Source organism: Plectropomus leopardus, chromosome 5 (assembly GCF_026936395.1).
Source record: "Plectropomus leopardus strain MGB_pleo_1.0 chromosome 5, ASM2693639v1, whole genome shotgun sequence".
NCBI lineage: Eukaryota > Metazoa > Chordata > Actinopteri > Perciformes > Serranidae > Plectropomus > Plectropomus leopardus.
Window position 1 is genome coordinate 32,764,370 of NC_142180.1, and position 21,559 is coordinate 32,785,928.

At 39.2% G+C, this 21,559-nt stretch overlaps 2 protein-coding genes across 3 annotated transcripts; both read left to right on the forward strand.

The window, feature by feature from the left end:
• Window positions 1–141: 141 nt before the first annotated feature.
• On the forward strand, window positions 142–7,800 carry sgcb (sarcoglycan, beta (dystrophin-associated glycoprotein)). Its single transcript, XM_042482743.2, has 6 exons — window positions 142–228; window positions 1,698–1,907; window positions 2,046–2,231; window positions 3,102–3,293; window positions 5,361–5,492; window positions 6,526–7,800. The coding sequence occupies exons 1-6, from the start codon at window positions 214–216 to the stop codon at window positions 6,724–6,726; spliced, it is 936 nt and encodes a 311-aa protein (XP_042338677.1). The 5' UTR covers window positions 142–213; the 3' UTR covers window positions 6,727–7,800.
• Window positions 7,801–8,065: 265 nt separating this feature from the next.
• lrrc66 (leucine rich repeat containing 66) lies at window positions 8,066–21,542 on the forward strand. 2 transcript variants are annotated; one of them, XM_088077982.1, is made up of 5 exons: window positions 8,066–8,192; window positions 8,729–9,155; window positions 14,181–14,350; window positions 14,570–14,903; window positions 14,996–21,542. In XM_088077982.1, the coding sequence occupies exons 2-5, from the start codon at window positions 8,735–8,737 to the stop codon at window positions 21,151–21,153; spliced, it is 7,083 nt and encodes a 2,360-aa protein (XP_087934108.1). In that variant the 5' UTR covers window positions 8,066–8,192; window positions 8,729–8,734; the 3' UTR covers window positions 21,154–21,542. The 2 variants fall into 2 exon arrangements, with proteins under 2 accessions (XP_087934108.1, XP_087934109.1); XM_088077983.1 differs by having other exon boundaries at window positions 8,089–8,192; window positions 8,724–9,155.
• Window positions 21,543–21,559: the final 17 nt, after the last annotated feature.

Sequence of the window (21,559 nt, forward strand, 5' to 3'; positions counted from 1 at the left end):
GTCTTTTGTTTTTAGCGCAATCAATGCAAAAAAAAAAGTCCGACATTAATTCTTGTTCGTTTTACCGTTAAGTTTTTATTTATAAAAAAAAATGCATTAAAATTGATATAACCATGAACCACCACCACCATGAACATAACCATTTTCCTCCCCTTGGACTGAGAGAAGTGGTACGGCCCCTGTCACTCTGCGAGCAGGAGAGGGAGGGTCAACATGGCGTCTGAACAGGTCCGTTACCTTCAATATTTGTTGTTTTTCTTGCATTTTAATCTGTTTTTCTCTCACGTGTTTGCTAAGATCGCAATACTATGTGTTCCCAACTTACCTGATATAATAATTATTAAAGCAATTCGCTTTGTTGTCGGTCATACGTGTAATAAATACCGGCCTCCGCTTCGTTATTATAGCTAGCGTTATATGGTAATAAAATGCTATTATTGTAGCAGATCTGCGACAAAGAGCGTTGTGTTTTTGGTTAATATAAAGAGAATAGAAGCTGAGTAATACTGAGACAATCGAGTGTAATGTTAATACTGTTTTGCTGCTAAAATGAGCTGAGTTTATTTTTAGTCCTGCCACAGACAGGCAGTCGTGGGGCATTTAACAGAGATGCATTCCGGTGCAGAGCACCAGAGACACTGAACATAAACAGGAGCTAAAACCGAAAGTTTAATATGGCTATGAATATTAAATGTAGATTTGTGTAGGATTTTATACACAGAGCCAGTCCAAATGCATAGTAACACTATGACTTTGAGGCATGTAAGATAAGATTAAATAAGATAAGATAAGAGATAAGATAAGTGCAACAGTTGCAACACAAAGCTGGAAGACTGCAATATAAAAAAGGACTAAAATAGCATAACAGTAAGGTGCAAATTTGGCACAGTACAAGATAAGCACAGTAAAATATACACAATGCCAAAAACAGGTTACCAGTATGGTTGATCTATAATTCAGTATAGATCATACCATATTTGACTTTCTGTTCTATAATGTTATATTGCTGTATGACAATATGACATTATGTCATATATAACACTAAGTTTTACTATTTACTGTGTTATATAGTTGTGCTATATACTGTATAATATGTTTTACAATACTATATTACTACACCATGTCTCGTATCTCTTACTATTTCGGAATGTACTATATAATACTATATTATGTTAATATGTTGCACTGACTACTGAACTATATTGTATTATATTAACAGACAAAAAATGAGCACTATTACTTAATCATATCTTATCATATATTAATTTGGTGTACACTATTTAAATAGACTTGTCGATTCTGCTGCTATTATTTTATCATGTGCTATTATTAATGACACCACTGTCAATTTACTGTGCCATTTGTCTCCAAATGCTCGTGTATAGTGTCTGTTTTTATTCTGTTCTTATTTTGGTTTATGGATGTAACTATTATTATAGAGTATTTCTGTTAGTAGCTATACTTATTTGCATTTATTTCTGTTACATATTCTTCCTGCTAGGAATCAAGAAAGGTGTATTTTAACCTAAATTTAATTTGAATGCCAGTGTTAGTGTGAAATTAAGAATATGCTAGAGAATAGTTATTTATTGTGTATATTTTCATGGCTTAGAATTAATACTGATTCCTTATGGTACTTCTTATAGATTAAATTATAGATTTTAGTGTCACGGCTCAGAGATTATTTTTCCTTACAGGAGAGCTCCAACGGGCCCGTGAAGAAGTCCATGCGCGAGAAAGCTATAGAAAGACGCGGCATCAACAAAGAGCACAACAGTAACTTTAAAGCGGGTTACGTGCCCATAGAAGAAGAGCGTCTTCATAAGACAGGCTTAAGAGGACGCAAGGGAAACATGGCTGTTTGCATTGTTGTCCTCCTCTTCCTCCTCGCCTTAATCAACCTCATTGTGAGTACTACAAATATACTCACTAATGGATCCTTTTAATTATACTTTTCCTGAAAATGATGGTAAAAAGTTAAAATAAAGTACTGTTGTATGAATCATGGTCTTTCTAAACTCTGCAACCACTCCACTGCCCCTCAGATCACTCTGGTTATATGGACAGTGATCCGAATCGGCCCCAATGGGTGCGACAGTATGGAGTTCCATGAAACCGGCCTGCTGCGCTTCAAACAGAAGGCGGACATGGGCATCGTTCACCCTCTACACAAGAGCACAGTAGGAGGCCGTAAAGACCAGGACCTTGTCCTTGTCGGCAACAATAATCCGGTGAGAGTCAGTCGGTTTTTTTACATGCACAGTTTAGTCGAGTTACAGTCATAGCTCATTTTAGGCTATTAATTGGACTACTGTCCCGGTATACAAGCACAGAGGGAGAACTGATTTATTGACAGAAGCGTGTCGGACTCATCTTTCAGCTAGTTGCTATAGATCTACATTATTTATATAGTCTATGATATAAGAGCGAATCACAATCACAACTGTAAATTTACAATAATTTAAGTGTAAAATACCACCGTGTCACGTACATATAATCAGACAGCACTGAGCAAACTCTGCCTTCACTGATTAGTTTTAAGCCACATTAAAAAAATGAAAAAATAGTTTCAGTCCAAGTGTAGCCTACGCGATATTTAGAATATTTTCACCGCTTTACCTTCCTGTAAAACAGCCCCTGCTGATGGAGATTAAAAGCCAATATATCAAAAACATCACACTCAATTGAGAAAAATTTACTCTACCGAACGACAGAGTTGCTGGTTTACTGCCTCCATCAGCTGTTTTGAAAGGTAAAGCGTGTGCTAAATTAATCAAACAAATCAAATGAGGAGCACGTGCAGAGCACATAATCTGGTTACAGTCTTACTGAGGTGTTTACATGACAGAATAGCTGGACTACCAATCGAATTATCTGAGTGTTAGTCCAGTTTCGAGAAATTCAATTCAGTCCAATTTCAGTCGGACTAACATGTACTTTAAAATTCCAGTTTTAGTTAGACTAACACAATAATTCAACTTTTTCTAACATCATGTAAACAGATTACATTTCCAGTGAACACAGAGCATTTTAAAATCATAGAAAATAACACATTGTGTGCTCGCTTTTCAAACTCTGCTCTTTTATGTATCTTATTCCAGGTTGTGTTCCAGCAAGGCAGCACTAAGCTGAGCGTAGAGAAGGACAAGACCTCTGTTGTCAGTGACGTTGGTATATCCTTCACAGACCCGCGCACACAGACCACATTTTTCAGCACAGATTTTGAAAACCACGAGTTTCATTTGCCCAAAGGAGTCAAAGTTCTCAGTGTCAAAAAGGCCTCCACAGAAAGGGTGGGTATAAAGCTAATGACGTCTAATAGATGTAATAAAATCGGTAACTGTAACATGAGTTATTATGTCAGTGTTTCACAGCCTGTGCACAAAAAAAATCAGTGCACCATAACCCAGAACAGTGATGTGAAATGTCATTTTTAGAAATTCTGCCAACTGAAAAACCTCAGAACAAGACTGTGCTTATTGGGGTAATATTGAGTTTACACGTAGAAATCTAGTTTTAAACATAGCTACAACTAAACATAACCGACCAGGAAATTCTTGAATATATACAAAATTATCTGAATGTCCCTCTGTGGGCAAACCAAAGCCCAGACTGGAAAAGTAAAAATCCAGAGAGACGAGGAGTTTGCAGAGTCTGAGAGAATCTGAGAGAAAAACAGCTGTGCAAAGCTGATAAGAAGACTCAAAGCTCTCTTCCCTAACAGAGATGTGTTTACAACAGTACAAAAATTCTAATATTATGATAAACTTAATTCTTATAGCGCTTTTCTAAACCAGAGATACAACGTGCTTTTACAATATAATACCAGACAGTATAAGAAAACAAGGTAAAACAACATTATACACAGAAAATGCAATTAAAATATAACATAAAATAAAATATACACATCAGTATACATGTATATATTCCTATACATACATAAAAACACGTACACATATACACATACATATGCATACACAGATATATACACATATGTGTCCATGTAGACATACTACATACTCACACACTTATATATATATATACATACATATACATATATTCCCATACATACAAACATATACGTATATGAATATGCTTACACATACAGTACATATTTATACCTACATACTGTTCATAAATGTATACATGTGTACATACATGCATACACACATATATACACATGCGTACATAGGTACATGCACCTACACACATGCAGTCACATACATATACTCACATACTTACTACATACTTACATACATTTACTCGCATACTCACATGCTTAGTTAAATTTCTTCTCGAACTCTATCTTAAAAAATAGAATAAGTAAAAAACATTACATTTCGAAAGCAAGACACTACATAAAAATCAGATGAAGAAGATAAGGTTTTTAGTTTACGTTTAAAGGATCAATATTTCCAGCTCCTCAGATTCACCGGCAGGCTGTTGCAGCGTTTTGGAGCATAATGGCTAAAAGCAGAATCACCAAATGTTTCAGTTCTTCTCTGTGGAGCAGCTAAAAAGGAAGAGTCGGAGGATCCGAGAGGCCTCCCTGGTTCATAAACTAAAAGCATCTCTAAGATGTAGTCTGGTGCTAAGCCAAGCAGTACCTTATAAACTAATATAAGAATTCTTAAATCAATCCGAAAACTAAAAGGCATCCCGTGTGAAGTTTTTAAAACGGGCATAATGTGTGCTCTCCTTCTGGTCTTAGTCAGAAGTTCCACAGCTTTGGGGTTAAAATGATAAAAGCACGATCCCTTTTTGTTTTAAGCCTGGATTGTGGTACTTTTAACAACTAAAATTAAGTCCTGAATATGAATATAAAGAAAATATTTAAGTTTTGAATCTTTAGTAAACATGGAAAAATAATTTTAAAAACTCTCATTGTGATTTGGGGCTTTTCTGAGTAATGGCAAAGCCGAAGCCTCTGATTATGCTGTTTATAGTTTTAAAAGGTTAGCACAGTTTGTACTTTTCCATCCGCCCTGTTAGAACAGCGGCTCCATCTCCCCAGTGTAACTCATGAGGCTGTTCAGCAGAGTTTTCCATTTGTGAGGCCAATTAAGTTCCAAAACCACCTTTTGTTTTTGACTGCTGTGTGCATCCATTGAACTGTTAGTACTTTCAGTCACAGATTTACAGTTTCATGTATATTCATCCTTTTTAAAAATGATCATTGTTCCTTTTTATGTTGGCTACTGCTGGTTATGCTAATTAGGTCCCCAGTGTTGGATTTCACCTGTGCAGAACTTGTGTTCAATGTTACCACATAATCTGCCTTTTCTCCCATCATTTCTCACATTTGTAAGCTTGCTGTGTTGAATAAGGGTTCAAATCTCATTTTTTGTCTCTGATTTTAGATCACCAGTAGTGCAGCATCTGACCTGAACATTAAAGGGGACAGCAAGGCCATCATTCGTGGAAATGAGGGCGTTAACATCATGGGCCGCACTGTAGAGTTCAAAATGGGTGGCGGCATCGAGCTCAGGGCTGTAAGTATGGAGGGATGTCTTGTCTTGTCTTGTTAGTGTTTTTTTTATTGCTTTGGCACATTGTTAAATTCACAGTTTAGTTTTTCAAAACACTTCACACACAGCCCTTAATGGAATACAAAATGTCAAAAACAGAGCGCTGTTTGCAAAATTGAGGCACCTTATCAAAACTTACACACCATCATCAAAAACAACATTTCTGTCAAATTCTATAATTTGTGCTCAACTGAAAATGCACATACTCAGTACTTAGTCTGTTTTACCACTGACAACCATACTACACTTTGGGTTTTATTCTGAGCACTCTCACTTAGGGAATAAACTGTCAAAAAGTATTTGAAATCTATGTACAATTTTCTATACAGCAAAATATTGTAGGTCTCTTTTTGTATGTCTGAATAGAGCTATAAAGGATAAACAATGATCCATGAACACCACTGATTTAAATAATTTCTATAGTATACAAAATCAAAGTCGGGGTTCACTGTATGGGGATTTTTAATCTGTTGAGCACTTTTATAGGCTGAGAACTAACTGATAAATTGTGCACGGAGAATTCATAAAAGTGCTGAGCAGTTTCAGTAGGCTGCTACTTTGCAATGTGTTGACATGGTTATTCAGTTTGGTTTTGTGTCTTAGTGTGTGTGTGTGTGTGTTATCTATTCTGAAGAGTGTGTTCAAACTCAAAGACAATTATGTGAAAGCAATGAGAAGTAGTTAACACATTCACCAGAGAGGACAGAATCATTTTAAATCTAAAATTATCATAATTATCATTTATCAATCATCATATTATCATTTTTTCATCATTTACAAATTTCTTGCATTTTGTAAGATATCTCTTGAGAAATTTCTAGGTACCTTTTTCTCCATGTTTTTGAAAATAATCGGACCACTTTGCTCACGTTTTAGAAGTTAAAATGCTTATGAGAGGCATCTGAATACTAAAAAAATGATTTCGCTCAGAGTTTCAAAGGGTTAAAGCTTAAGAATCTAGACTTGTGAGAATGAAGGGGTTATTTTCTCTGTGCAGGAGAACAGCATCGTCCTCAACGGATCAGTCATGTTCAATGCCACACGCATCCCTAATTCGGCGGGAGACGTGTATTTCGATGAGGGCATGGAGCGGTACAAGCTCTGCATGTGTGCAGATGGGACTCTGTTCCGCGTGCAGGTGAAATATCCCAACATGGGCTGCCAGACTTCAGATAACCCGTGTAAGAAAGCTCACTAGGAGACTTGACTGGAGTCTGCTCTTACATCTCCCTACAGTCTGTCACCACTGAAGTCAGATTACACATTTGCGTATATATAGAAAATTCTATCGGACATTCATCATGACTTGCACATGATAATACCTCTGCAGTCCACCAGACAAATTCTGTATTTCTTATTTCGTTTGCCAAACAGGAATTGTGTTACAGATCATTGCCACTTGGCCAAAGATATGATTATACTTGTAAGTGCTGAAGTATTTTTATTGTTCTACAGGTGTGCCAACTTTATCTAAAATCTGTAATGCCATATCAGTGCAGAACACTCCTAGATTTAACATAATGCTGTCTTTTACGTTGAGAACTACACACTACAGTATTTACTTTTTGCCTTACCGTCCAGTATTACTAATATACAAACCTTATAGAGGGGTTGTATAAGAGTTTATTTGCTCATTTTTTCTGGCAGCTTTGTTTGATATTTTCTTAATTATATTCATTGACAAGCGTGAGACACTACATGATTATTATAGTAATTTATGTAACTTTAAATTGGGAATAGACTGCAAAACAAAATCTACATTTTAAGCCATCCAGTAAAGCAGAGTAGGTCTCGGACTGTCTATAATGCACGTGCCAATGGATTTACAAGGGATGATATAGAATATGTAATGTATATGTAATATTCTAATTTTGCTGCAAAACCTTTTTTATGGCAAAATAATACAATATTGAGAAACTGAAGTGTGCACTAAGTTATGCTACAGATTAATGCAAATCTCTTTAAATGCTGAATGTCAGGAAAGTTTAAATCAGTAGTTTGGTTTGAAACCTATATTTAGTGGTTTGAATTTTGTGCAATATATAGTATAAAAGATTTCATGTTTTGCTTTGGATTGTCTTGTCTGTTTTATAATGTTGAGAAACGTCATTAAGTTGTTTTTCGGAGCATTACAGACCTAATGTCTGTCGTGAGAAAACAGTGTTTTTGATCAACTAAATGAAAAAAAAAAGGCAATTAGCCTTATTAGACAAATTGTCCATCATTTCATTGCTATGTTTGTTTCAATAAAGAAACATGTTGCTCTGTGAAACTGGTTATCGTTGGTTTCAGGAAATGTCTCAAGTCTTTACATGGTCATTTAAAACCATAAAAAAATACTGTGCCTCGTTATGTCGTTTTTATTATCTAATAGAATGTGCAGTGCAGGCGGAGCATGGCTGTCCTCGCCATAAACTTTCAGGATCGTAGTTATCTATCGTACATGAAGACGAAAACAATCACAGTAAGACATTAACTAGACGTGTAAATGATTGAATCACAGAATGGCATCTTTAGGGAAGGTGCATGTTAAGCTCGACGCAGCGAAATACTGTTCAGACTTTGATCAGAACTGCTGGAGAGTCAAAGCTGATACGCTGGAAGCATCCGGGTGTGAAGACGGTCACAAGTTTCCCGTCAGCTCAGCAAATAGTGGATAAACAGGTGAGTTTAAAGTCTTTAATTTGCTGTTTAAAGTATGGGCTTCTGAATCTGTTACTGTGATGAGTGATTTAAGTTTTGTACTTGGCCGAATAACACTGTATTTTGTGATTTTAGTATTGATTATACAAAGATATTGTCTTCAATACGACATATATGAAAGAAAACTAAAAACTTAGTTTTTCACTTTAGCCTTAACTAGCTTTGACTCTACTGCTTTTGCATTTACGCACACATTTACTGCACCTCTTTAAAATGTTGTTTTTTTCTTAATTTTATGTTTATACATCCTATTTTAGCTGTTTATTATTTATTATTATTTTCATCGTAATTTTACTAGTATTATCAAGTGGGTTTTGTCGAAGTGGTAATACATTCTATGTCTTCTATGCATGTAATGTCTTTGTTGTAAAGCACATTGTTCTGCATTTCTTGTACAAAAGATGCCATACAAATATTATAAATATTCTATTAAAAATATAAATGTATCATTATTATAAAAACCTGTCATTCATGATATATCTTTACTCTCAGGACAGGTTGCGATGGCAGCGGCCCCGGGGCTGCTCCTGGCTGCCGTGCTGCTCCTCCTCACTCCTTTGCTCCATTGCTCCTCTTCCCTGCCCCCCTGCCCAGAGTCCTGCTCCTGTCAGAGCGCTCCCCTGTTAAACTGCTCCTCTGCTGGCTTATTGTTTGTGCCGCAACACATCCAAGACTCTGTCACCGACCTAGACCTGTCTCATAACCTCCTTGACTCTGTAACACTCGACCGACCGCATCACAGCCTCAGGAATGTATGGCTGGGAAACAACAGCATCACACACTTGTCCCTCTGCGTCGAGAGAAACCTCAGAGGTAGACATGTACATCGCCTGAGAGCTTGGAGCGGACGGGGGTGTGTACCGTGGGCCCCCACCCTGCAGCTGCTATCTGCTGAGAGGAATCAACTTGAGCAACTCCCTCAGGGTGAGTCAGTGTAATAGGGTAACACATGCCATATATAAAACACTGTCACAGCACTTCAACAGCTGCACTTTTTTTTTAAAGGTCCAGTGTGTAGGATTTATGGGGATGTCTTATAATCATAATAATCACCTAAAAATAAGAAATCGTGTTTATATTTCCTTAGAATGAACCATTAATACAGGGTCCCTGCAAATCCTAAAAAAGTCTTAAAAGGCAGATTCATTTATCTAAAAATAAGGCATAATTGGTATTAAATGTCTTAAATCAGTCTTTCAAAAGTCTTAAAATTCAAAAGCATTGGAAGTCAGTTGATATGAATTGTTGATTGATTCTAATGTTGCATTGGGAAATCATTAGTGACTTAAAAAAAATCTTTTTTTTGAAAAAATTTCAGTTCCTCTAATTAAACTCTTCATGATGGGAATTAAAGCAGTGGAACAATCCCACATACAGAGTGAGGCGCACAAAATCTGTAATAAAAATCACTAATAAATTCTAGGTATTTCCCAATTCTAACCAGCTCTGACTTTGTCACTTGACCAAAAATGAAATGTTTTATGTTACAATAAATGTTTGGCCAAATTATTCCTTAATCTGTAAAAAAAAAAAAAAAAAAAAAAGACTGGTACATGTTCTTTTTTCTTCTTCTTTTTTTTTTTTAACTTTATGTTATCATAAAGTTGGTCTTTAATTTCATCAAGTGGCATTAAAAAGTCTTAAAAATTATTACATTTAATTTTCCTTAAGCTGTAGGAATCCTGTAATGTCTGCAGAGGGAGCAGGTCTTTGTCTATGAGATCGCCATGTTTCACCGTCATGTTTCTACAGTAGCCCAGAACGAACAAACTAAACACAGCCTCTAAATAGAGCCATTCGTGTTAGTGTGTTCCCGTAGTTATCAGCCCCTCTGTGATGAGCACCATCAGAAAAACTCAGCGTTATTTATGTGAAACTGCTTAGCCCTTTGAAACCAGAGCAACTTGAGATTAAAAAATATCCCAAGTAAAAAATTTGTAAAGTACAAAAAATTATCTGGAAAAAAAAGAAAAAGAAGACTAAAAACCAAAACAAACAAGTAAATTCCTTGGAAAGCTTAAAAATAATAGTTATTATGTAAAATAATTTTCAATATAAAAATTATGATAATTATATATATACTTTTCTGGACATTTTCCCTTAGCTTATTTTTAATAACTTTCCAAATTTACTCATTTATGGCAATTTTCAGAACATTTCCTGCCCCATGACCTTTTTTCCCCATTTTTCTTTTCAAAAGTTTAAATTAGTCTTTTTAAAGGTTTTAATCACCTCATTTGTTTGTTTTGGAGAAGAAGACACTTTCTAAATATAATTTGGCTCCTGGTAAAAAAAAACAAAAAATGAATTAAAAACTTGCATTTTGCAGTCCTTACTTCTAGATGCCACTAAATCCTCCTAAATCTGGCACATTGGACCTTATAATTGCACCCTTGTATTTGCAAATACTAAGTAGAAGTTCTCATTAAGCGAAAATTGCCCCTGTTAATGTTTATTATTATGAGGTCATTTTTTATTGATGCATTTACATATAAGTGGCACATTAATGGTGCCACTGGTCAAGGAGGAGCTAATTTAATTACTTTATATATGGCTGGGAGGGTTAATCCTTTAACAGAGTGCCATATTTTATAAACTGTTTATATGTTAAAATGTTAATCTAAAGTTGCTCTTTAACACATGTGGTGGAATCAAATGTACAATATGTCCCTCAGAAATGTGATGGAGCTTGAAGTACAAGCACTCAAGCACAGTACCTCAACTGTACTTCAGTAAAGTACTCTCCAACACTATTGTCAACTCACATGTACCCTATTAAGAGCTCTAGAAGTGACTAACCCTACGCATTACAGTCACAAAATACTAGACATTAGCCACTAATATCAACTGAAATGTGAACAATGTTTACATTGTGTCTTATAATAACTCATTATAGACCACACCCAGCATACTAGAGGGTTGAATAGTTACATGACATGTCTATTGTCTGTGTGTGCACACGTGATATACATACTGCGGTATCTTTAAGGTGTATAAACAGATGATAAACATGCACTTCATTCATTTAAACCTTGATAAAGCTGAACATCGCTACTAAATCTTTGGTACATGTTGTCTGTGTGTGTATGTGAAATACACTGTAAGTGGTTTAGTGTATCTCCTGTACATGTACTGTATGATAGTACTGTCATACAGATTGTTTCATCTGAACACCTGAAAATTAAAACTATTCAATATTTCTATTCAACAAACAAAGCAAAACTTAGGAGCAAGAAGATGACTCACTTTTTTAGCATTTTTTTCTTGACTTAATTACCGTCCCGTGAATCTGATCACATGAACTTCCCTTTTTTTAAAGACATTTTTTGAGTGTGAGTGATTAACGCGCACGCATCTGATAGTGAAGGTGCACAGTGCACACTATACACACCTTTAATTGCCCTCTGGAGTGTTGTTGAGAAATTTCCATGAGTCAGACCTGAGAGGTAGGGCCACCGCTCATAGACATACTGTTCACCAAATTCTGCCAAAAAACTTGGTCTGAGGTAGGGCTGGGCAATATATTGACATTATATCGATACTGTGATATGATATCATCCAAGATATTAGATTTACCAGACTGCCCTTACGTACTAAAGAGCTGACCACACCAAGAACAATAACTGTAACAATAAAAATACAGTTTTAAAAATCGCTCCAACACCAAGTGGACAGCAGAGTCCACACTACAACTATAACGACAACGAATGTGGCGAAGATATCGTTTTGATCGCTCCTAGAGAAATTTCATGAACTACCAATCAGAATCTCTTATTTAGACATCACATCTGACACAAAATGTATGTTTTTATGTTGAAAAAGATGTATGGAGTGCGTAGAGCGTGCTCTGTGCTGCTGTTTACAGAACGTTACCGTTCAGCGGTGAGGATGCTCACATCGTTATAGTTATAGTGCTCGGTGTGGATGGTTCATCAGTCATTATAGATACATTAAGGATTATTATTTGTCAAAAATATCATTGTGTAAATATTTTGTGAAGACCAATAGTGAACCCTACAATATTGTGCCAATATTTATATCAAGGTATTTGGCCAAAAATATCATATTTGAGTTTTCCATGTAGCCCAGCCCTAGTGTGATTGAAAAATAAGTCTGTGAGCTGTGCACGGTGTCGTTACGGTCCTTAATTTTATTTTGAGGTATAAACAAACCCCCTCATTGGTATCCTTTATCTTTAGTACTTTGCTCCACTCAGAAATGATTAAACCTCCCAAGATAATGACACTGTACACCCTTCAGCAGGTCATTTTTTATTGACATTCCAGTGGCGAAAAGAAAGGTGTAGACATGCAGTACAACTTTTAAATGTCCCCTTTCGTTATGTTGTTCTATAGAAACTCTGCTGCTTGGTTGAACATATGTGCGTTTCAAAGAAATGCATTCACTATGGTTCCTTGTAAAGGCATGTGTGAACAGCCCATTTACTTAGCACGACTGTGTTGACAGTCATAGACTCCTTTCCTGTTTGGTATTCAGCTCACAGCACCCTCAGTGCCTCTCTAATGAAGCACAGACCCACAGTGCCTCACTTCAGCCCAGCAGTCTCAGGGAGACTGTCTCAGGCTAGTGAAAAGGAAGAGACAGAAAGGAATAAGCCCACAGATTTTTTTAGCCCCTAATTAGTCGTATTGTAGGAGTCTTCACAGTGAAAATAAGCCAGAAGAATTTGGATTCATATTCCAGGAAGGGGTGTTCAATGATTCGGACATTTTATACTATTCACTATTTTTATTCTAGAGTGACAGTGAGAGAGGCCTATGGTTGATATTCTTTCATCTCAGCATCGAAAACACTGCAGTACTGCAAACAAACCCACTTCATTGTCAAAAATGAACAGTTTTTAACCTTGCAAAATGAAGTGAAGAATGCAAAGCAGCACAGGACTGACAAGACGAGATAAATCGACTGTTAATATCATAGAGAGACAAAGTCCCTCTTGTTCCCCCACAGGACCTTATTCTGAAAAAATATGTTCTTGAGAGGATTTTTTTTTTTTTAAAAATCTTGTTTAAATTGAGCCATGAATCCAAGGTATGACGTCTGTCAATTTAAAAAAATAATTTTGCAAGTCAATAAAATCACAGTTTGTTGTAGGTTTGTCATCACATTGTTTAGTTGTATGAAAAAGCTCTAAACTACATCTCTTCACACAAAATACGACACCACTGCTGGCTAAAAAGCTAGCTAGCATGGTAACATAGCTATGTCCTATGCACAAATGTAATGCTGTTTTACCTGATGTGTATTATTCAGCGACTTGTCTTATTTTTATCAGCCGGAAAGCAAAAGAACAAATAAGGTCCGTTGCTCGTGTGAGCATAGCTCGGTACGAAACGCAGCCATTGTAGCTTTAGCGAGAGAGAAAGCTGTGACGTCACTCACACGACTTTTGTACTCTCTCTGTTTATGCATTTTTACAGTCTTATACTTCAACAGTTTCACAACAAAGTGCAACTTTCATGGCACCCAGTAGCTCAGTTGGTAGAGTGAGCACCCCATATACAGACGCTACGTCCTTCATGCAGCAGCCGTGGGTTCAATTCCAGCCCCCGTCCTTTGCTGCATGTCATCCCCTCTCTGTCCCCCTTTCATGCTTAAGCTGTCCTATCAAATAAAAGCAAAAAAGCCCAAAAAATAATCTTTGGGGGAAAAAATTGTGACACTCTTGACTTTGAGAAATTGCCTTTTAATATCGAAAAACATCAGATGTGGAGTTCAAGACACAATTTAAACAGAATCAGAAAATGATTGTTTCACTCCCTTAACAACTGTACATATTTTCTCCAAAACAAGGTCCCATGGTGGTACACCAGAAACTTTGCCTCTCTAAAGAAAACCTAACATAAAGTAAAATACTTGTTACCTTATAGAGCAGCCTCATCATGGTAATTATTGAGTTCTAATTACAGCTCGTTTTCTGTCCTCCAGGGCTGGAAGGTTGCGAGTCCTTACAGGTTCTGCAGCTCTCCTTCAACCGGATCTCATCTCTACAACCAGGAGACCTTAGCCACCTTCGGCAGCTAAAAGAGCTACACCTACAACATAATCTCATCACAAGGGTCCATCCACAGATGTTCCAGGATTTAGACCAGCTCCAGGTAACACTGTTTTTTTTTAAAAAAAACTTGTGCCTCATTTAAAGCACGTACAGAGTGTTTAATATTCCAGCAGTAAAGTCAGGGATGCCACTTATCCTTTGCACATCGATCACTTTCAGAATTGTCTTATTGTAAGAAGCTTTTAATTAGAAAACGTTTAACTGTTTAAGCAATCACATTACATGTCTCAACATCTGCTGTATTGTGTTCCCCTCAAAGGTCCTTGATTTGAGTTTCAATATGTTGACCAGCCTCCATCCTTTGACGTACCTGTCCCTGCAAAACATCGGAGCGGATGTTCGGCTCGGTGGGAATAGTTGGCATTGTGATTGCACTATGCGCAGTCTAAGAAGGCGGATGGCCTATGACAGCAGCAGAGGCCTGCAAGCCTGGACAGTGGTGTGTGCTTCACCCTCTATCTTCTCAGGCAGAGACCTTCTACAGTTGGAGGAGGATGACCTTAACTGTTTTAATACTGTGAACGGACCAGAGCTCCACCAAGATGTGACTGTTTATAGGGGCTCTGAGATATTGCTGTCTTGCTCTATACAAGGTAAGGTCAAAAAAAGTGTAAAATAACTTGTATTCATAGTACATAAAAATGTAGGTGAGTCTAACGGCTTGTTTATGTTGTATTTGTTGTAGATTCAATGTGGTGGACGCCTAATGGTCAAGAATCCATGAGCCAACCTCAGGCGGGTCTGCTCATCCGTGATATCACAGAGAAAGATGCAGGACTATATGTGTGTGTGTCTGAAGAACATGGAGTTATGTCTGTTTTTAATCTCCAAATCAGTAAAATAGAGGGTGCAAGGAGGAAAACTAGAAGTTTACCTAGAATCAGCCGAGAAATAAACTCACAGGATACCCAAAATAGCATAGGCCAAGAAAGAAATCAGAGAGCTGCACAGCCCAACTTGGCTCTAGCTGTGTGTCTTTCTGTTTTCATCACATTTCTGGTAGCCTTTATCCTAGGAGTCCTAGCAAGACCTTGTATTGATGTACTCTGGGGAAAGATCACCAAGAAGAAAAGCACATCTGCGACCAACTCTGTCTCAAGTGTAGAACAAGGACAATATGACAATGAGGCTTACTGCAGTGGTGAGGAACCAGAACATATAGGAGGTCACAGGGAAAGAAGAGTCACATTTAGCACAGTAGACTTTAGAGAAGACAGCAATGTACAGTATTATGATACCGTAGCCGTCAATCAGGAAAGCATCAACAATGATGCAGTGACTGAATGTGAAGTAACTGCTGCTCAGAGGGATACAAATACAGCTGGCGATTCAGGAAGTGAAAATAGCTTACGACCAAGTAGTCCAGAGGATAACCAGAGAGATGGCACAGCAGCCTCAGATGCCACTGATGCAGACTGCAAACAAATCTGCATAGAGTTTGAAAACATCCCAGATCCTGTTGAGCAGGAGAGGAGAAGAAGCTCGTCTTCCAGCTCGGATTCGTCACTATCTGACAAAGTATTGACCCGGGGAGATGGCACAACAGCCAAGTCGCTTCAGCTAGCAGAGGACTCTGTTCAGCAGAGAGCTGTTGCCTCAACAGCGACAACAATAGTAATGCCACAAATTTCCATAGAGGGCACAAGTGGACTTCCAGGATTTTCTTCAGTGCCCTTTGCAGATTGGTCACCACATACAGATAACGGCAACCTAACAGACCCTGACCTGTGGCAGGAGAATGAAGAACAATTTGAATTTAGTGATTCAGTTCGAAGTACGTCTGCAAGGTCCAGCAGTGTCCGAGGTTCTTTTAATGATTCAAAACTGATTTTGCCACCCACTTCTGATAAACAGAGGATGGATGATATGTCGAGCTCCAGCTCATATGTAAGTGAGGATGAGCCTACACACTACACTGTGAACTCTGATCAAGAGGAAGAGGATATAGAAAGGAACCAAAATAAACCTGCAGTCACTGATGCTTGCTTTAAAGAGAATGTCAGTTTTGAACAGCACATCCAAAGTGTAGACTCAATCAGGTCTTTGGTGCCATTAAATCAGGATGATTACAGATACAACACGCAAAAGCCTGCAGTGAGATCAGAGGACTCCTTTTCCTCTCATTCCAGTGATGAGGAGGACTATACAGTCAATAAAGGGCATGTAGCCAGTTTGGCTGTTACCAGTCAAAGTAAGAGTCTGCATACTGGAGCACCTTCGCGACCCGCAGCTTATTCATCCTCATCAAGCAGTGACAGTGAAGCAGAAACCAAAGGCCTAAAGGTGGAAAACATGACAGGCAGATTGAATGAGGGGATCAAAATCAATAAGCCAGAAACAATGTCAACTGACCTGGATCACCAGTGTATCCCCCAAATAAAGAAGCATGTGAACATCAACTCTCCCTTACCAGCTTCTGATTCATCCTCTAGCGATGAGAGTGCGGACGAAACAACAAAACACACACAGAAGCAAGAGCTAAGTGTGGTGGATCCTGGGAAATCTACTACCATTAAAAGGCGAGCCCCATTACCACCTGTTAATTCTTCTAGTATTGAGAGAGCAGATGAAACAATGGGCCACATGCAGAAACAAGAAGAAATGCAAATGACAAGGCTTCCTACTGAAGTTTCTCAAACATCAAATCATGCCTCAGATACACAATGGCCTGCAGTAGATCTTGAGGGTATTACACGTATCAAGAGGCGTCTAGATATTAAAGCACCATCACCAGCTTCAGATTCATCCTCCAGTAGTGACAGTGAGGACGACAAGACGGGCCACACAGAGAAGCAGAGGCCGGTGGACATTGCCGGACTTCCATTTCAAGAATCTCAAACAGAAAGTTGTGATCCAGAGACAATGTGGCCTTCCCTTGATCTCGGGCATATTCCTTCCATCAAGAGGCGTCTAGATATCAAAGAACAATCGCAACCACCAAAATCATCTTCTAGTAGTGACAGCGACGATGAAACGGCAAACCATATGAAGAAGGGGGAGCAAGGGCAGGTGAACGCGGCAAGGCTGAGATATGACCCACAAAAACAGTGGCCTCTCATTGATCTTGAGCGTCCTACACCTCTCAAGAGGCGCCTGGATATCAAAGCAACATCACCTGACTCTGACTCCTCTTCTAGTAGTGACAGTGAGAATGAAACGATACACCACACAGAGAGGCCTGGGAAAGTGGACATTGAAGGACCTCCATTTCAAGAACCTCAAACAGGAAGTCATGATCAAGAAACAAGGTGGCCTTCCATAGATCTTGAGCATATTCCTCAAGTCAAGAGGCGTCTAGATATCAAAGCACCATCACCACCACCAGATTCATCATCTAGTAGTGACAGTGAGGATGAAACAAGAAACTATTTAAAGAGGCATGAGCAAGGGCAGGTGAGCACAGCAAGGCCTCCTACTGAAGTATCTCAAACTGGAAGTTATGGCCCACAAACACAGTGGCCTCTCCTTGATCTCCATCAAACTACACCTCTCAAGAGGCGCCTGGACATTAAAGCACCATCACCTGATTCAGACTCATCTTCTAGCAGTGAAAGTGAAGTTGAAACAACACACCACACAGAATGGCCGGGGAAGGTGGAGATTGCCGGACCTCCATTTCAAGAATCTAAAACAGGCAGTCATGATCAAGAAAGGAGGTGGCCTTCCATAGATCTTGAGCATATTCCTCACGTCAAGAGACGTCTAGATATCAAAGTGTCATTGCAACCTCTTGAGTCACATTCCAATTGTGAGACAGTGGAAGAGAAAATTGCCAAAATCAAGAAACACGAACAAAGGGAAGTACACGTTTCAAGACGTCCATCTCCAGGATCTGGGGCAGAGAGTCATGATCCAGACACACGATGGCCAGTCCTTGATCTTGAGCATACCGTGCGCATCAAAAGGCGTCTAGATGTCAAAGCAACATCACCAGGTTCTAATTCATCCTCGAGTAGTGACAGTGAAAATGAAACAACATGCAAAGTAATCACAGGGGAGCAAGGAGAGACAGGCATGCCAAGACCTTCCATTGAAGTATCTCAAACTGTAACATTTGACAAACGTACACAATGGCCTCTCATTGATCTTGAGCGTCCTACTCCTCTCAAGAGGCGCCTAGATATCAAAGCACCATCAGCGAACACTGACTCATCTTCTAGTAGTGACAGTGAGGATGAAACAACGCACCTTACAGAGTGGTCTGGAAAGGTAGACAAAGCAGAGCTTCAGTTAGAGAAATCTAAAACAGTAAAATGTGATCCAGAAACACGTTGGCCTGCCCTTGATCTTGAGCAGAATTTGCGCATCAAGAAGCGTCTAGATATCAAAGCACCATCACCAGCCTCTGATTCATCTTCTAGTAGTGACAGTGATGATGAAGCAGCACACCACACAAAGATAGAGAGGCCAGGGGTGGTGGGAATTGCAGGGCCCCCATTTCAAGAATCTCAAATAGTGAGTCATGATGCAGAACCGCAGTGGCCAGCCCTAGATCTTGGTAATAGTACTCGCATCAAGAGGCGTTTGGACATTAAAGCCCCATCACCACCTCCTGATACATTATTAAGTGGTGGGAGTATGAACCATACAATGGAAGTAAAGAGACAGGAAGCAATCAAAATGAGTCACGATCACTCTTCAAGCAGCTCAGATGAGCAAGAGGAGGGTGTGACAGATTTAAGACACACCCCAACAACAGTAGAACCAGATTCAAGATGGCCTAGATTGGATCTCAGCACTGGCCACCGTGTCAAAAGGCGCCTGGATATCAAGGCACCACATTCACCTCCAAATGACTCATCTTCCAGCAGTGATGAGAGTGAAGGTGGGACTACTAACCTATCTGTGAAAATGGAGAGGGACAAAACAGATGTGGGGATTATAAGTCATCAACCAGAGGGAAAGCTGCCTGACTTGAAAGTGAGTGTTCCTCCTATCAAGAGACGCTTGAATATCAAAACGCCTTCACCACAACCAGATCCAGTCCTTAATAGTGTGTCTCCAAGCTCTCCACAATCTGAATCAAACTCTTCCACAAGTGACAGTGAGGATGAGCATAGGAACCATGTGAAATTAGGACTGGGAGTATCTGCCAAATCAAAGGCCACGAAAACGGAGTTCATCAAATCGCCAAAGACCCCACCCATAAACATCTCTCAACATCCAAAAACAGACCACAATATCAAATTAGAAAAGTATACTGTTGTTACTGATGACCTTAGGTCAAGTGACAAAATCCCACCACCAGAGATAAACCCAGAACTTCAGTCAAGGTGGGCAACAATGAATCTTGGCATCTCTCGCTTCAGAAGGCGCCTTGAAATCGCATCGCATACACATGAATCTCCAAATCTGCCCTCAACGCCTCCACCTGCCTCCCCTCCCCTCTCCAGTGGTGAAAGTGGAAATAAAAGCGGCAAAACAAGCCTAAAAAGAATAGGAGTTGGAATGCAAGGAATCATACACACAGAATCATCTTTAACTCCTGAAAACACACAACTGAATGTTGCTTCCAGTTTGAAGGGTCGAGGTGACAACTCTGACAATTCAGTAGAGGTTACCAGAGTGCCGTTACAAAGTGTATCATCCTCCAGCAGCAGTAGTGAGGATGACACGATAGAACACAGTGTTCCTGACCTGAGTCTTGGTGTCCCACGCATTAAGAGGCGTCTGGATGTCAAGGCACCATCACCAGAGCCAAGCAACTCCCACTCTTCAAGTAGCGAGAGTGAAAATGAGGCGAAGAGATACACTGCAAACCAAAGCAGTCATCCATCAAGCATGTCAGCAATGACAGATGATGACCATCTAATCACTTACAAGCGTTTAATTATCAAGCCTTCATCGCCATCAAGTAATTTTTTCCCCCGCAGTGGCATGGATGAAACTACAGACCATACGGAAATTGTAACTGCTGCGCAAGAAGGTCCATTCAATCGTGTGGAGGACAGAAAAGCGCCTCTTTCTCCAAAGAGACTTGGTATAGTAAAGAAAAGTCTTGAGCAGTCCAGATACACTGCAGATGTGGATGTGCCACCTGAGATACGGTGGACTGGTGTTGGTCGTCAGCTGCCTGACCTTTCTATCCCCAGTCCAAGGAGACATCTTGATGTAAGCTCATTGTCTCCGCCACAGGAAGCACCTGCAGTGCCAGAACTTCCCCCACCTGACTCCTCCAGTTCCTCCAGTAGTGAAAGTGATGATAACATAAAACAAGAGAGAGGGAGAGCAGATGTGACACTGATGCATAAACACTCATCTCTTATTGCCAGCAGTGTTTCTCTTGCATCTAACAGAGCTCTTGACAACTCGCCCCGCAGTGCAAGTCAGATTCTGGGGGCTTTATCTGAGGACAGGAATAACCGGAAAGGCCTCAGTGCCCTAAAAGCTATGTCATCGGAGAGACAAAAGTGGGACACAGTAGATGGAAATGATGACCATGATCCACAAGGTGACACCAGTTTTATCTATGGCAGGTCTGAGGAAGACATCAAGCCCCTGGCCAAACAGCCACTGACACAATTGCATCTTTCCTCTACTTCATTAGATAGGAGAAGAGCTGCAGATCTGTTGTATGGTATCCCCAGCTACAGGAGGCATGACATTGGAGATATTGAACTGCCGCAGGGGCCTCCACCTCCCATTCCAGCAACACCACCACCACCATATGAGGCAGCAGGGCTTTCATTAAGGTCACAGAGCAGTAAGAAACCAGGGTTGGAAAGCGCCAGACCCTATCAGCAACAGATCAGAAAGACAGAGGTATCTAAAAGTTCTTCACTTACATCACAAAACTCAGGAGTCTATTTGGACTCCTCAAATGTTAACATTAGTGAAGTTTGATTTAAAAAAAATTCACTGTATCCTAAATGCTGACAAAACAAGCAAATAATTGGCATTGTGTTGATCTTAAAATGGCCAGTGAATGCCACAGATTTTGTGAATTCTGTTTTTTTAAGTATTAAGCTTGAAATGAAATGTAAATAATTATAATTTATTGTGTGGAACTGTCAGAGTGGAGTAGAGGGCAGCATGTTTATCTTTCAGATTTGCCCCCATCTATAATCTGTAAATCTGTAAATCTGTAAATTGCATTTTTTTTAAAAAATCATTCATCACAAAGATGTCTGTCTGTAAACAATTTTGTAATTACAACCCCTATAATCTTAATGGCCATGTATTATTAGCACACTTATCAGGAGACCTTAATAAAACCGCATCACTGAACAATATGATGCAGAGCTTTCGT

Coding starts and splice junctions, on each gene's coding strand:
- sgcb (XM_042482743.2), top strand. Junction 1,908..2,045: donor TCGCCTTAATCAACCTCATT/GTGAGTACTACA, acceptor ACTGCCCCTCAG/ATCACTCTGGTTATATGGAC. Junction 5,493..6,525: donor GCGGCATCGAGCTCAGGGCT/GTAAGTATGGAG, acceptor TTCTCTGTGCAG/GAGAACAGCATCGTCCTCAA.
- lrrc66 (XM_088077982.1), top strand. CDS start 8,735: ATGGCAGCGGCCCCGGGGCTGCTCCTGGCTGCCGTGCTGCTCCTCCTC. Junction 9,156..14,180: donor ACTTGAGCAACTCCCTCAGG/GTGAGTCAGTGT, acceptor TCTGTCCTCCAG/GGCTGGAAGGTTGCGAGTCC. Junction 14,904..14,995: donor GCTGTCTTGCTCTATACAAG/GTAAGGTCAAAA, acceptor TATTTGTTGTAG/ATTCAATGTGGTGGACGCCT.